The 12,470-nt window shown below is 69.6% G+C and overlaps 1 protein-coding gene across 1 annotated transcript; it reads right to left on the reverse strand.

Moving 5' to 3' along the window:
- Positions 1–302: 302 nt before the first annotated feature.
- ZNF469 (zinc finger protein 469) lies at positions 303–11,997 on the reverse strand. Its single transcript, XM_032854599.1, has one exon. The coding sequence runs from the start codon at positions 11,926–11,928 to the stop codon at positions 598–600; it is 11,331 nt and encodes a 3,776-aa protein (XP_032710490.1). The 5' UTR covers positions 11,929–11,997; the 3' UTR covers positions 303–597.
- Between the last annotated feature and the right edge of the window lie 473 nt (positions 11,998–12,470).

A 12,470-nucleotide genomic window follows, 5' to 3' on the forward strand; every position in this document is an offset into this window, starting at 1 on the left:
GACCGGTATTTCCGTGAGCAGCACGGACAGCGGCCATCGCCACTCGGCGGTCAGAGAAGCCTGGCGCACCCTGGGAACCTGGGGCCTCACGAACAGCTCTTCCAGGGGACAGCCCTGCCCCCGCATGTGGCTTCTAAGCCCTTCCAGCAACAGCAGCAAGACTAAGGGGAGCCTGCCATGACCTGAGTGCAGGCGGCCTTGGCTCACTTCCCTGCCAGATGACATGGGGGGGCCCCGTGCAAACTGTCGGGTGAGTCGTCTGCAGAGTTCTGTGCCCGGGCAACAGGGCGCACGGAGTGGGGGGCAGGGTCGGCTCTCTCTTCGAGTTCTTGGTACCGAGAAAAGAGCTACCTGGTCTCCAAGGGGCTCACCCTCACCTTCCATCTAGAAAGGCACTGCTGTCCACCCAGGCCCCGCTCAGAGTATCACAGTCTCGGCCCTAACACTGGACGCCGAGTGCTTGTGCAAAGTCAGGCGGGCCGCCACGTGGCCCCCGTCGGACGCCCTCAGAGGACTGAGGCCCATCAGCACAGATAGGAGCACCCAGCGCTGGGCTGTTCTGAGCCCTGCACCCAGGTACTCACTCACGGCCGTGAACTACTCGGGAGGGTCCTTCTTTAACGGGATCTTGAAGCTGGTCAGTCTCTGCCCAAAGAGCTGGCTGAGGAGGTCGTTCTGGGACGCGGCGGTCCGGCAGGCACGGCGGTCGGCCGGTTCAGCACCGTGGACAGCTCTGTCCCTCTTCGGGGGTCTGTGCAGGGGTCTCCCCTGGGGGCAGGCCTTGCCCTGTCCCTCCTTGCTGCGTCTGCAGTCCCCATGGGTGTGTCCGGGGCCCGCCTGCCGTTGCTCTGACGGCTGGGGTGGCATCGGGCTGCTCTGGTTACTGGGCCTGGCCTTGGTGGGGAGCACACGGCTGGGCGTCGCCTGTTTTCGGGGGGCCCGGGGGGGCTTGTCAGGGACCAAGTGGGCTCTCCCCAAGCTCCCCACACTCTCACTCCTGCTTGGCCCTGGGGCCCGGCCTTTCCTCTTCTTCTCGATGACATCCCCATCCTCCTTGGTGCCCAGGCTCCCTCGGGAACCCTGGTCACCGGCTTCCCTTGGCCCCTTGGGAGAACTTTTGGCTCGAGGAGGGTGCTTGTCTGGGGCGGGGCCCTGGCTTGGGCAGTTGGGCTTGGCTGGGGTGGTGGCCGTCTCACTCTGGAGCTGCCCGCTGGCTGGCTGGGGCTGGCTGCCACCTGCCGTCTTGCTGCCGTGCCGTGGGCCTCCACTGCCCTGGGTGCTGGGGCTCGGCTTGGCTTTGAGGGCGGTAGGCTCAGTGCCATGGGTCAGCTCTGTGGGTGTCGGACTGGCCACGACCTTCCTCGGTTGTACCGGGAACCTGGGGGCTTTGCTGGGGGTGGGCACAGCCGACCTGTCCTTTGACGAACTCCGGCAACCCCAAGGCTTGACCGCACTGCCCTTGTGGGAGGGTCCCCCTGTACCTCCCTCCGGCACCGTGTGGCCTGTGGACACCTGCTTCTCTTTCTGGGGCAGGGACGGGGCTTCCAGGCAAAGGTCAGGGGTACTCGGGGTCCTGCGTTTCCCTGAGAATGGGCCAGTAGCCCTTTTTCCCTCTCCATCTTGGCCTCTGGCCCCGGGCCGGGGCACGGACCCCCCCAGCGGGAGAGCCTGCTGGAGAGAAGGCCCAGGGCTGCCCGGAGAAGCCTCACCTGCGGACCTCCCCGGGGCTCCGCCAGGCTTGCGGCCACCTTGGCCATCAGCAGAGGCCGCCGGGAAAGGAGACAGAGCCGGGGGCAGCGGTTCCTGGAGGTCAGAGGGCACGTCGCCCCCGGTGCCCGGGTGGCCCACGGGGTCTACAGGCCTCTCCGGGATCCCGGGCTGCCCCTTGGTGGTGCCAGGGGCTGCTTCTGGGCAGGGCTGGAGCAGGGCTGGGAGGGACCCCTCGCTCCGGGGCGGGCTGCAGCCCCAGGACACAGGCCCCCGGGCGCCGGGCCCCGCGGGGCTGTTGGGCGCGGCCACCCGGCGCCGCTTGCTGGGCAGCGCGCCCTCGCGGGCCGGCGCCTTGGGGCCGGGGGCGCCGGGCCTGCGCACGCGGCGGAAGGCGAAGGGCGGCTGCGCCCCGCCCCGGTGCTTGCGCATGTGCCGCTCGAACTGCTCCTTCCTGGCGAAGGTGTAGTTGCAGGCGCTGCACACGAGCGACCGCCGGCTGACGCGCGTGACGTGCGCACACAGCTCGCAGGCGTAGAGCGCCGTGTGCGGCAGCTCCAGCGGCCCCCGCGCGCCGTGCGCCCCGCCCAGGTGCGCGCGCAGCTGCTCGTGCTCGGGATACACGCGCGGGCAGCGCGGGCACAGGTAGACGCGCTGCGGGCTGTGCACCGCCAGGTGGCGCTGCAGCTTGAAGGGCTTCGGGAAGCGCTTGCCGCAGTGGTGGCAGTCGCGCGAGGGGTCCTCGCAGGCCGGGGGCGCGCGGCCGGCCCGGGGCGGCGGGGAGCGGCCGGCGCGCGTCTGGGCAGAGCCGCGGGGAGGAGGGGGCTTCCCGCAGGCCGCGGGGCCGCTGCTGCCCGCCGAGGCCCCGTCCGGCGTCGGGGTGCGCTCCGGGCCGGGGCGGGCGGCCGCGGCCGGGGGTCTCGCGCTCTCCCTCGGCGACCCTCTCCCGGCCCCCGGCTGCGGCCCCGACGCCTCCCCGGGGCGCCCGTCGGCCGGGAAGCGCCCGCCCCCGCGGGGTCCGGACGTCTGCCCCGCGCCGCCGCCCGTCAGGACGCGTGCGCCCCGCCGGTCGGCGCCCCAGTCCCCGAGGGGCCCCAGCGCCGGCCCCTTGCGGGCGAACCGCAGCGCGTGCTCCCGCAGGTGCTCGTTGTACATCCAGACGTCGGCGGCCGCGCGCCCGCACATGCCGCAGGCCCAGCGGCCCGGCCCGCTCTGCGCGTGCTTCTCCTGCAGGTGCGCCCGCAGCCGCTCGCGGGAGCCGAACCTGCGCGCCACGCACAGGTAGCAGGTGGGCGGCGGCGCGGGGCTGTGGGCCAGCTTGTGCAGGTCCAGCTCGCCCAGGCCGCGGAAGCGCTGGAAGCACACCTTGCACTTGTAGGACGCCCTCCCGGCCTTGGCTTGCCGGTCCCGGCCCGGCGCTCCCCCGGCCCCGGCGGCCCCCGGGCTCTGCGGCTCCTGGGGGCTCGCCGTGGCCGCGAAGTCTAAGGAGCCTGTGCTGAGGACACCCCCGGGGTCGTCCTGGGGCGTCAGGAAGCACAGGTCCTGCTCGTCTAGCTTGGCGCGGAGCATCTCCAGGTCCACGGCGGCCCCGGGGGGCCCGCTGTCGTAGCGTTCCTGCTCCAGGTCGGGGGGCTCTGGGCTCAGGTCTCCTCGAGAAGAGGCCACCCCTTCAGCTGGGACCTGCAGGTCCAGGTCTCGCCAAGACGCGGGAACCATGTGCAGCTCGGGAATGTTCTCTGACCCCCAGTCCTCCGTGTGGCGGGGGGGCACATCCTCCGCACAGTCCACCCGGGGGTCGGCCTCCAGGGCCCACAGGCTGGGGCTGGGGGCCCAGGGGTCAATGCCCGGCACCTTGCTGCTCAGGAAGCCCTCCAGCAGGAAGGACTCCGGCAGACCTGCGGCCTCCTCACCCCACGGGTCCTCGTGGGAGAGGCAGAGAGAGCCCGAGTCGCTGAGGTCCGTGGACAGGCCAGCCGGGCCCAGCTCCACGCGGCCCCCCACCTCGCAGAGGGGTTCCAGCGGGGGCGGGGCTTTCGGCTTTTTATAGCGCTTCCCATAGACTCGGGGGTTCTTCTTCTCCGACAAGCGGTCGCCCAGAGGGAAGAGCTGTGAAAACGAGGCTTCATCATCAAACACGCTCAGAGGGTCCCGGAGACCTGGGCTGGGGGCTCCTGGAGCAGCGCCCTCACGTGCCCGGACCCCGACCTGCACTTCTGGGTTGTGCAGGGGGCTCTGGGAGCAGCTGCTGCTGGCGCCTCCGGCAGATGCATGTGTCTCCTGAGGGTCCCGGGGGCTCGAGGAGGGCCCAGGCCCCTCCCTGACTCCTTGTCCTGACCCACTCTCCACTGCTCTGCAGTGCCCTGCAGGTTTGGCCCCGGCTGCCCACACCGGCTCTTTGTGGACGTCCGATGTTCTGGCCTCCCTGGGCCCCCAGCAGCCCCTGGCCAGGGCTGCCTTCTGTCCCCTGGGTCCGTCCCCAGGTGGCGCCCACCCCACCCCCTCCCCACGGGTCATCCAATCCTGGAGTGACCTCTGTGCGGGTGTCTCCTCCAGATCTGTGTCCACCGTGTTCTCCATCACCCCGGGCCAGCAGGCGTTGGCATCCGGCTCGGCCTGCACTGAGAGGTGGCCGCCCAGAGGCCCCGGGGGACTGGCAGTTGCTGTGGACAGACCCCGGCGGCTTCTGCCGGAAATCACACCAGGACTGACTGGAGGACCCCTCGCCTCCCGGAACCTTCTCGCTCTTGGCTTTCTCCCCTTTTCCTGCGACTTCCCCTCCACCTTGATGGGGACATCCACGGGTGCCCTGCCCCGCCGCTGGCTGCTTCCTTTGTCTCCCTGTTTGGGACAGCGCTTGTCCCTCACCAGCGGGGCCTGCTTCCTGGGCTCTGCCGACCTCATGTCCTCTCCCGGCTCGCCCGGACCTGGGGGATGAGGTTCCCGGCTGGGGGAACAGCCCAGGGTGTCCCCCGCACTGAGTCCCCTGGCTGTCTGCGGGCCTGACACATCCTCAGGAGCCTCTGTACCCTGGTCAGGATGCAGCCCAGTGGCACGGCCAGGGCCATTCAGCACCTGGCTGGACTTCTCCTTCCCAGGTGCCCGGCGGCTCCTCTTTCCGGGGGGCTGGCATGCTGGGGGCTGGGGGCCGGGTGGGGCGGGAGGGCCCCTGTGCAGCCCATGCTTCCGGGCTCTGTGGCGGCTCAGGCCCGGCCTGGAGCGGAAGGAGGCCGCGCACACTTCACAGGTCACTGGCTGCCCGCTGGAGGCTCTGTCCTCCTGGGGGGCATTTTCTGTGGACACAGCCTTCTGTCTGGTGCCCTGTGGACTCTGGGGTGTGCAGTGAACAGTTCTGAGGCTCTGGGGAGAGCTAGGTCTGGAGTCCTGGGCTGTGCTGCTGGGAGACGTGGTTCTGCCCCGGGGGATCTCCGGGGACTGGCAGGGGACGGCGAGGTTGCTGGTGTCAGCTCCGGGGGCCGTCGTGGCACCAGAGCGGCCAGCCCCTGCCTTGCCTTCCTGGCAGGCACAGGACTCTGGCCCCGTGACCCCCCATGTGGAAGGGTTGGTGGGCACAGCAGTGACACCCTGGCCTTGCCTGTTGCCTCGAGGGTCTGGGGAGGCAGGGCCAGGGGGCCTCCTGCTGGGGCTGCGGTGGGGTGAGGCTCCCCAGCCTTGCGGGTCTGGATGGTCGACCCCAGGGCCTCTTTCTGCCCCTGTGCCATCTGCGGTGGGAACGTCAGTCCCAGCAGGGGTGCTCGTGGTGACTCTTGGGGAGTTGGGCCTCACGGGGGGAGAACTGGTGACACAGGCAGGAGAGCTCCTTGGCTTCTCCTTTCTGGAACCTTCTAGAGGTCCTGACATGCTGCCTTCATGGTGGTCCTGCCCCCAGGCTGGAGGGGAGACACTGATGCAGCCAGGCCGGCCCCAGGGAGGGTTCTGCAGGGGGCTGTGGTCCCCCAGGAGGGGGCGGTGGGCCAGGTTTTCCTTGAAGCCACAGGGGCTTGTCCTCGAAGATGGGGGAGTTGCCGCAGGTGGCCCAGCCCCAGCATCTGTGGCGGCCGGGCTGCAGTCAGCCCTTCGTGAAGGGGGCCCGGCAGGAGAAGGGGGTGGGAGTTGCTGCGGGCTGTCAGGATCCCTGCAGGCTGGAGGTGCTGGGAGTGCCCCCCCCAGCTCGCCTGAAGGTCCCCTGGGAGGGTCTTCCAGGGGCAGATGCTCCAGGCCGCAGGGAATGGGGGTGGCTGCAGAGGCGGGCGGGGGGACACAGGTGGTCAGCTCCCTGATGGGGGAAGCGGGGTTGTCCCCAGTGAGCAGCAGCTGCTTCTCTAGGCCCGGGCTTGCCGCCTTCTCGGAGGTCCGGGCTTCAGGCCCATTTCGGACATGGGCCACTGCCAAGGCTGGAACCAAACTTTCTGCATCACAAGAGGTAGGGCTTTGGGCGGCCCAGGCCTCTTTCCGAAGGCCTAAGAGCTGGCTGTTTCCCTGGAGCTGTCCCCCTAGCTGGTCTGCCTGCCTGGCCAGCCCGGCCAGGGCAGTCTCAGGACTGGCACTGACCGTGAAGAGGCTTTCCAGCCCCAGCAGACCCCCCCAGTTATCCGGCTGCTGTCTGCCTGCTTTGCCTCGGTCCTCGGGCTCCCCAGCCTTGCCGAGCGGGTCCAGGTGTCCATCAGCCTCAGGTTGCAGCTGACGTCTGGACGCTGCGGGGACGTCCTGGGGGGGCCTGCGGGCCATGTCCCCACCTTCCGCACTGACCCCTTCCAGAGACCCAGGGCTTGGGGACGGGCACCCCTGTGAGCCCAGGGCGTCCTCTTCACTCCCAGCTGCTCTGGCCACCAGGAGCTGCAGCTGACAGAGGGGGCTCGCGGCTGGGTCCCGGGGCCTCCAGCCAGGACCGGTGTTGGACGCGCGGGCGGGACTCGGGGAGGCCCCCACGGGAACAAACTCCTCATCACCCTTAAGGCCCGGGTCCCCCGCAGCAGAGTGGGGCGGGCCTGCTTGGCTCACAGAGCGTTCTCCGGGGGCGTCGCTATGACTGGCATCACAGGACGGGGCGGCCCCCTGAGAGGCCGAGCTGGGCACCAGGTGGGCTAGTGGGCGGCCAGATGCTTCCAGCTCTGGGGGTTCTCGGCCGGGCCCTCCTGCCTGTGTGCAGGGAAGGGGCGGCGGGGCGTGGCTTGGGTGCATCTTGGCAGCCCCGTTATTTTGGGGGAGTAAAGGCTCACAGCTTGGGCTGCACCTTGCTAAGTGTCTCACGTCCCGTGGAGGCTTGAACAGCTCTCCAGAGCTGGGGCAAGAGACATCTGCGTGGACCCCACAGTCCCCTTTGGCCTCGGGGGGGCCTGTCTCCAAGACTCCGGCTCTCTGTACTGCTTGGAAGCTGCAGTCGGCCCCACTGAAGCTTCTGGGGGCCCCAGATGCCCCGTCTGCATGCACACGTCTGCATGCTTCTGGGTGGGGTGAGGGCTGCTCCTCCTGGGGCCTCCCCAGGCCCCCTTCCATGGTGGCCACTGCTGTTTCTGCCCCTTCTGGGTGTGGAGTCAACACCCCAAGGCCGGTGAGGTCTGCCTCGGAGAAGACGTCCCTGGGGGGCGAGGCGGCTTGGCGGGTGGGCAGAGGGGCCCCTGTGCCCACCTGCCCAGCTGCGCACAGCAGTTCTGGGGCCCCGGACACCCCTTTACTCTGCAGCTGAGTCTCTAACTCAGCGACCAGCCTTTTGATTTCCAGTTCATCTTCGGACAGGCTGCCCATAGAAGCGATGCCACATTCGCTGACCTTGCTAGGCAGAGGGGGAGGGCTGGCGGCCTTTGCCGCTTCCCCGGGGCGTCTCCTACTGAAGGTCTTCTCCCCCAAGAGGTCGGGAAGGTGACTCACATGGCTGGCCAGCACTGGGGCCTCCTCCAGCAGGGACCAGCCCTTGTCGGGCAGAAGCAGGGAGTATGGCGGCTCTAACTGGGGTTTCCTTGGGGGAGGATCAGTGCACAGCGGCGGGGGGTGGGTGTCTCCACTTCCCTGCCGGCTGCGGTAGGTGGGCGGGTCAAGCCGGTCTGCAGGTAGCCCCGGGAAGAGCGGTGTGGACTCCAGGGTCAGCGGGGGTCCGGCTTTGTCAGGGCCCTTGTGGATCGCGTAGGGTGGACTCCTCGGTGGTTTTGGCTCAAGGGCACTGGCATGCAAACCGTCCTGGGACCAGCGTGTGCCGCTGGAAGCCGGAGTGTCTGGCGCTAAGGGCTTGGAGTAGAGGCCTTCTTGGAGACAGCCAGGCAGGTCTTCGGGTCCGAGGAACAACTTGCTGGGGGGACTGCTGTAGGGCTGGGCCCCCTTTCTGGCAAGTGGAACCCCCACTGGGTCTCCATTAAGAAGAGCAGGGCCACAGCCAAGATCAGGGGTCTTCAAAAACAGGGCGCCAGATTCAAGGGCGGAGGTGTGGGCGGCGCGAGCGATGGGCGCCAGCAGCTCTCCTGATGGGTAGGGGTCCTCTCTGTCCTGGGAGGTGGGTGGCTCTGTGCACCGGGCAGCGCCTGGCAGACTCCCACGGGACAGCCGGGGGATCCCTCTGCCCGGCTCCGGGGCTGGGGACTGGGGGCTTCCCTCTCCACAGGAGGCTGGAGAAGAGCTTGGAGCCTCTCTGGGGAGTTTGGTGGCACCTGGCGGTCGCTCCTCAGCAGGTCTGGGGTTCTTGGTCTCCGGGGGGGAGTCCAGGGCTGGATGGTTCTCCTCTGGGGGCCCGGCACTGGCTGGAACCTGCAGGAGATGCTTGGGGCCTCTCTCCTCGGGGCCTGGGCAAGGGCTGCCTGGCTCCTCGGGGCTGGGGGAGGCCCTGACCTTTGTGGCTTCCTGCCTCCCAACCGTCCTGGCTTTCTGCGGCCCTCTGTCCTCCTCGGGGCCCGGGGCCACATCGGCTTCCCTCTGCTTCGTGCCTCGGTGCCGCCGGCCGCAGCCCTGGCGGGGCCGCCCTCGGAGGCAGGAGCCGTGGGGCCGTGAGCCGTCCTCCTCCTCGGACTCGGAGACACAGGTGAGCTCTCGGAGGCCCTGCTCAGCGCTGCCGGGCGCCTGCCTCGCCGGGGCCGGAGGGAAGTGCCCACCTGGGCTGCGCCGCAGTGACCGCCCCTGGGCCTTGTTCTTCTGCTGCACGATTTTGTGGATGAGCTCCTTGTTCCAGGTGCCGGCCCGGGGCTTCCTCCTCCTGGAGCCCTTCCCCGGGGACAGGCGGAGGCGTGGCGAGCTCCTGGTCTCCACGGGGAGGGCCCGGCGGCTGGGATCGGCGGGGCTCCTGGGGGCCTGGGTCCTGAGGCCCCGGGGGCGGGGTGGGGGTGCCTCCGCCCCTTGGCCTTTCCTCCTTGGCCTCAGGCAAGCGGCTCTGGGGCCCTTCCGGCGATCGGTGGAGCTGGAGGTGTCCAGCCCTTTCTGGAACAACTTGAACTGCTTCCCTCTCCTCTGCTGGCTGGCCGGGCCAGCCCCACCTGCCTCTGCGGGCACGGGGCCCAGGGAGCGGGTTTTGGGCCGGCTGCGGGCCGGGCAGCCCCCATTCCCAGGGTGGGGGACCTGGGGCTCCAGAGGGGTGGCCTCGCCCAGGAGCGGGTGCTGAGCTTTGTTCTCTGGCACGGTCCCCACCTTGGTCTTGGGGGGCTGCCCAGCACCAGGCCCTCTGGGGCCAGAAGGCTCCTCGTCAGTGAAGACATCGATGAAGCTGCTGTCGATCTCGGGGTTGTCCGACTGGTACCCCAGACCGTTGAGCGCCTCGGTGATGAGGCTGTCCAGCTTGGCGTCGTCCTCAGGGTCCAGGTCTGTGGCAGGGAGGGGGAAGGGGGCAGTGGCCAGGCCGGGCAGGAAGCTGGTCCTCAGGGGGTCCTCTTTGCCGTCAGCCCGGAGGTCCCCGCTGGGCAGGAAGGGGACCGTCTTGGTGTGGCTGAGCAGGCTCAGGTTCCCGCTGGCTGGCGCTTTGGGGACGGCGGGGGGGCCAGGGGGGCCCGGGGGTTGTGGGGGGCCGTCCTTGGCCCTGGCCAGCAGCGCGCGGCAGAACTGCCGGTGCCCCAGGAAGGCGGCCAGGCTGCTGTAGTTCTGGTCACACTGCCTGCAGGTGAGCAACACGTCCAGCTGGTCCAGGCTCGCACTGCTCAGGGGGAAGTGGTGGGCCGGGTAGGGGGGTGGCTCCCGGGGGAAGCCCTCCAGCCTGGCCTCGGGGCCTGAGCCTGAGAAGGGGGCCTCCTCTAGGCATTTGAAAGGGCCCTCGGGCCCCAGCCCCTCCACGGGGAAAGGGAAGTCTCCGACGGACTCTGGCTGGTAGTGCACGGGCATGGCGTGTGGGGGCTCAGGGGACGGGTAGGGGCTGCTGGTCTCCGGGGGGCGAGCAGGGGCGTGGAAGAAGGTGGGGGGCCCGAGTGGGCCGGACACCTGGCTCTCCTCCGAGCTGGGGTTGGCTGGGCTGCTGGACAGCGGGGACAGCGAGGAGCAGGAGCTGCTGCTGGCCGTGTTGGTGGCCGGTGAGGGCAGCGGGGACCCGCAGGGAGAGGCGCCCATGACTCGGGGAGGGGGCAGGCTAGGGGTTGCCCGGGGTGAGACCTGGGACTGGGCCACCCCAAAGAACAGGGGCTGGGCTCCAGAGTCCTTCAGCCCATTGTAGGCAAACAGGCCAGGGGAGCTGCCCCCGTGCTGACCTGGGCTGTTTCTCAGGACTGCCAGCTTCTCCCCAGGCCCGGGGGTCTTGCCAGCAGCACCCAGGGCTCCCTGGCTGCCGCCCTGCCACTCAGGGGCCCCTGCGGGGAAAGGCAGCTGGCTCAGCACCTCCATGTGCTGGGGGCCAGGCCCGGTGGCTGGGAGCACCTGGGGCCAGGGCAGTGGGGGGCTCCGGGGGAGGCCAAGGTGCTGGCCTAGGTTGGCCTGGCCCTCGAAGAAGGCATTCCTGGCAGGGGCTGGGGGGCCTAGGGGAGGTGTGGGGTAAGGGGCTGCGGCAGGGTCCCACAGCAGGGGCAGTCTGGTGGGCAGGGGCTCTGGGGCGGCCAGCTCTGTGTCTAGAGGCCCCGGGCTGGTCCCCACTCTGCTGGCCCCGGGCCTTCCATAGGGCTGTCCAGGAAAGTGCCTCTGGGACAGAGAGTTTGGGGGCCCCCTGGGGCTCCCCAGCCTGTCGTCCTGGGCCAAAAGCAGTCTCTCAGGCAGGGCTTTGGTCAGGCTCTTGTGCAAACTGTCCGGAAAGGTGGCCGTGCTCTCCGAGAAAGGGCTGGGGGCTGGGGGAGCAGCACCAGGTTGTGGGGGAGCACAGCCGAGGTCACTGGGGGCGTCAAGGCTGGTCCGGTCCGGGTAGCAGGGTGGGGGCTGGGGAGTGGGCTGGGTGGGCAGGGTGTAGGCGGTGCCTGTGCCCACCGCGTCTTCTGACCATGCTCCCCTGGGCTGGCAGAAGGCAAACACCAGCGTTCTTTCCCCATACGTGGGCGGGGACCTGTCCTCGGGGAAGGGTTTCGGGCCGGGCCCGTGCAGTGCCTGGAGGGGGTACGGGAAGGAGGCCACCCCGGGGCCGTCCCCTTTGGGAAAAGGCTCTGGCTTGGCAGCAGGGACCCCAAGTCTAGCACCTGGGAAGCCGTTCCCAACAGCGGGAGGCCAGCTGTCAGCACCCCCGGCCTGGAGTTCCGAGTAGGAGGCCGGCCGGCAGGGACTGGCGCTGCTGCCCGGGGGGAGCCTGAGGGGTGGGGGCCCAGAGGTGGCCTTCTGTGAGGTATGGTTGCCGGAGGTAAAGCTGGAGGGGGTCTCCTGGAAGCACCTTTGGAAACTGAGCTCTTCTGGGGTCGGTGGGGCCTTTGCCTCTGGGGGCCCGGGGTCCTCACCCTGTGGGCCCTCAAGAGTCTTGTCCAGAGTGTGTCTGGCCCTGGGGCCAGCGATGCTCCGATTGTACAGCTGCTGGGGGCTGCCGTCGGCCCTGCTGGACTGCTGCGTGAGAGCCTGCGCCGGGCTCCTTCCGGGGGTGCCCTGCGGGCTGCCCCCCCTCCCTGCGAGGCTGCTCAGGGACTCCGCTCTCAGGAGGGGCGCCTTGGGCTCCCCCTCCCTGGCCTGCCACAGTTGGGACTCTGGAGGCTCCCCCACCCAGGCTCTGCTGCCCGTGGCCTTGGTGGTCCTGCTGGCTGGGGCGCCATCCTCGCTGGGGGGCTGGGAGGGCCCCCCTGGGCCACCAGCTGTTTGGCAGGGCTGCGGGTCTCGGGTCATGGCTGGGGGCGGTGCTCGGCGGGGCTGCTCCCCGGGCATGGCCCCTCCGTCTGGGTGCTGGGAGGACGTGGTGGTCCAAGGGGGCCCCTGGGGAAGCCTGTTCTCATGGTCCTGAATGGAGCCTGCAAGGAAAGCACAGGGTGAGTCGGGGGGCCGCAGGGGAGCCCCTGCGCTCAGGGGAGGCTTCCTTTTGGGAGGGAGAAGAGCCCTGGCCGCCCTCAAACCAGCCTCGCCAGATGCTAGCTGGGCCACGAGTGGAAGGGCCCCGTGTGCCATGCAAACTCCCAGACTGGACCCCCATGGCGGGGACGACGGGCACCTAGGTGTCATTGGCATGGCCTGAGATAAAACCAGGGGCGAGCAGGGGACCACCCAGGGAGGAGGACGGGGCCACCTTCGCATGCCTGGAGCTGTGGGAAGGGAGGAGGTGAGTCTGTCCCTGGCGTGGCTGGCCCTGCCCAGGGGGCCCACTGGTCAGCCCCCACAGGGCGGGCCTGCGTGTGGATTTCTAGGCAGTGCGAGGCTCTGGGGGCACTCCCTCCCTGTGCGTGGACACCTGCCCAGGGGCCGCCCCACTGAGG

Source organism: Lontra canadensis, unplaced genomic scaffold, assembly GCF_010015895.1.
Source record: "Lontra canadensis isolate GAN:19392208 unplaced genomic scaffold, GSC_riverotter_1.0 scaffold8, whole genome shotgun sequence".
Lineage (NCBI taxonomy): Eukaryota > Metazoa > Chordata > Mammalia > Carnivora > Mustelidae > Lontra > Lontra canadensis.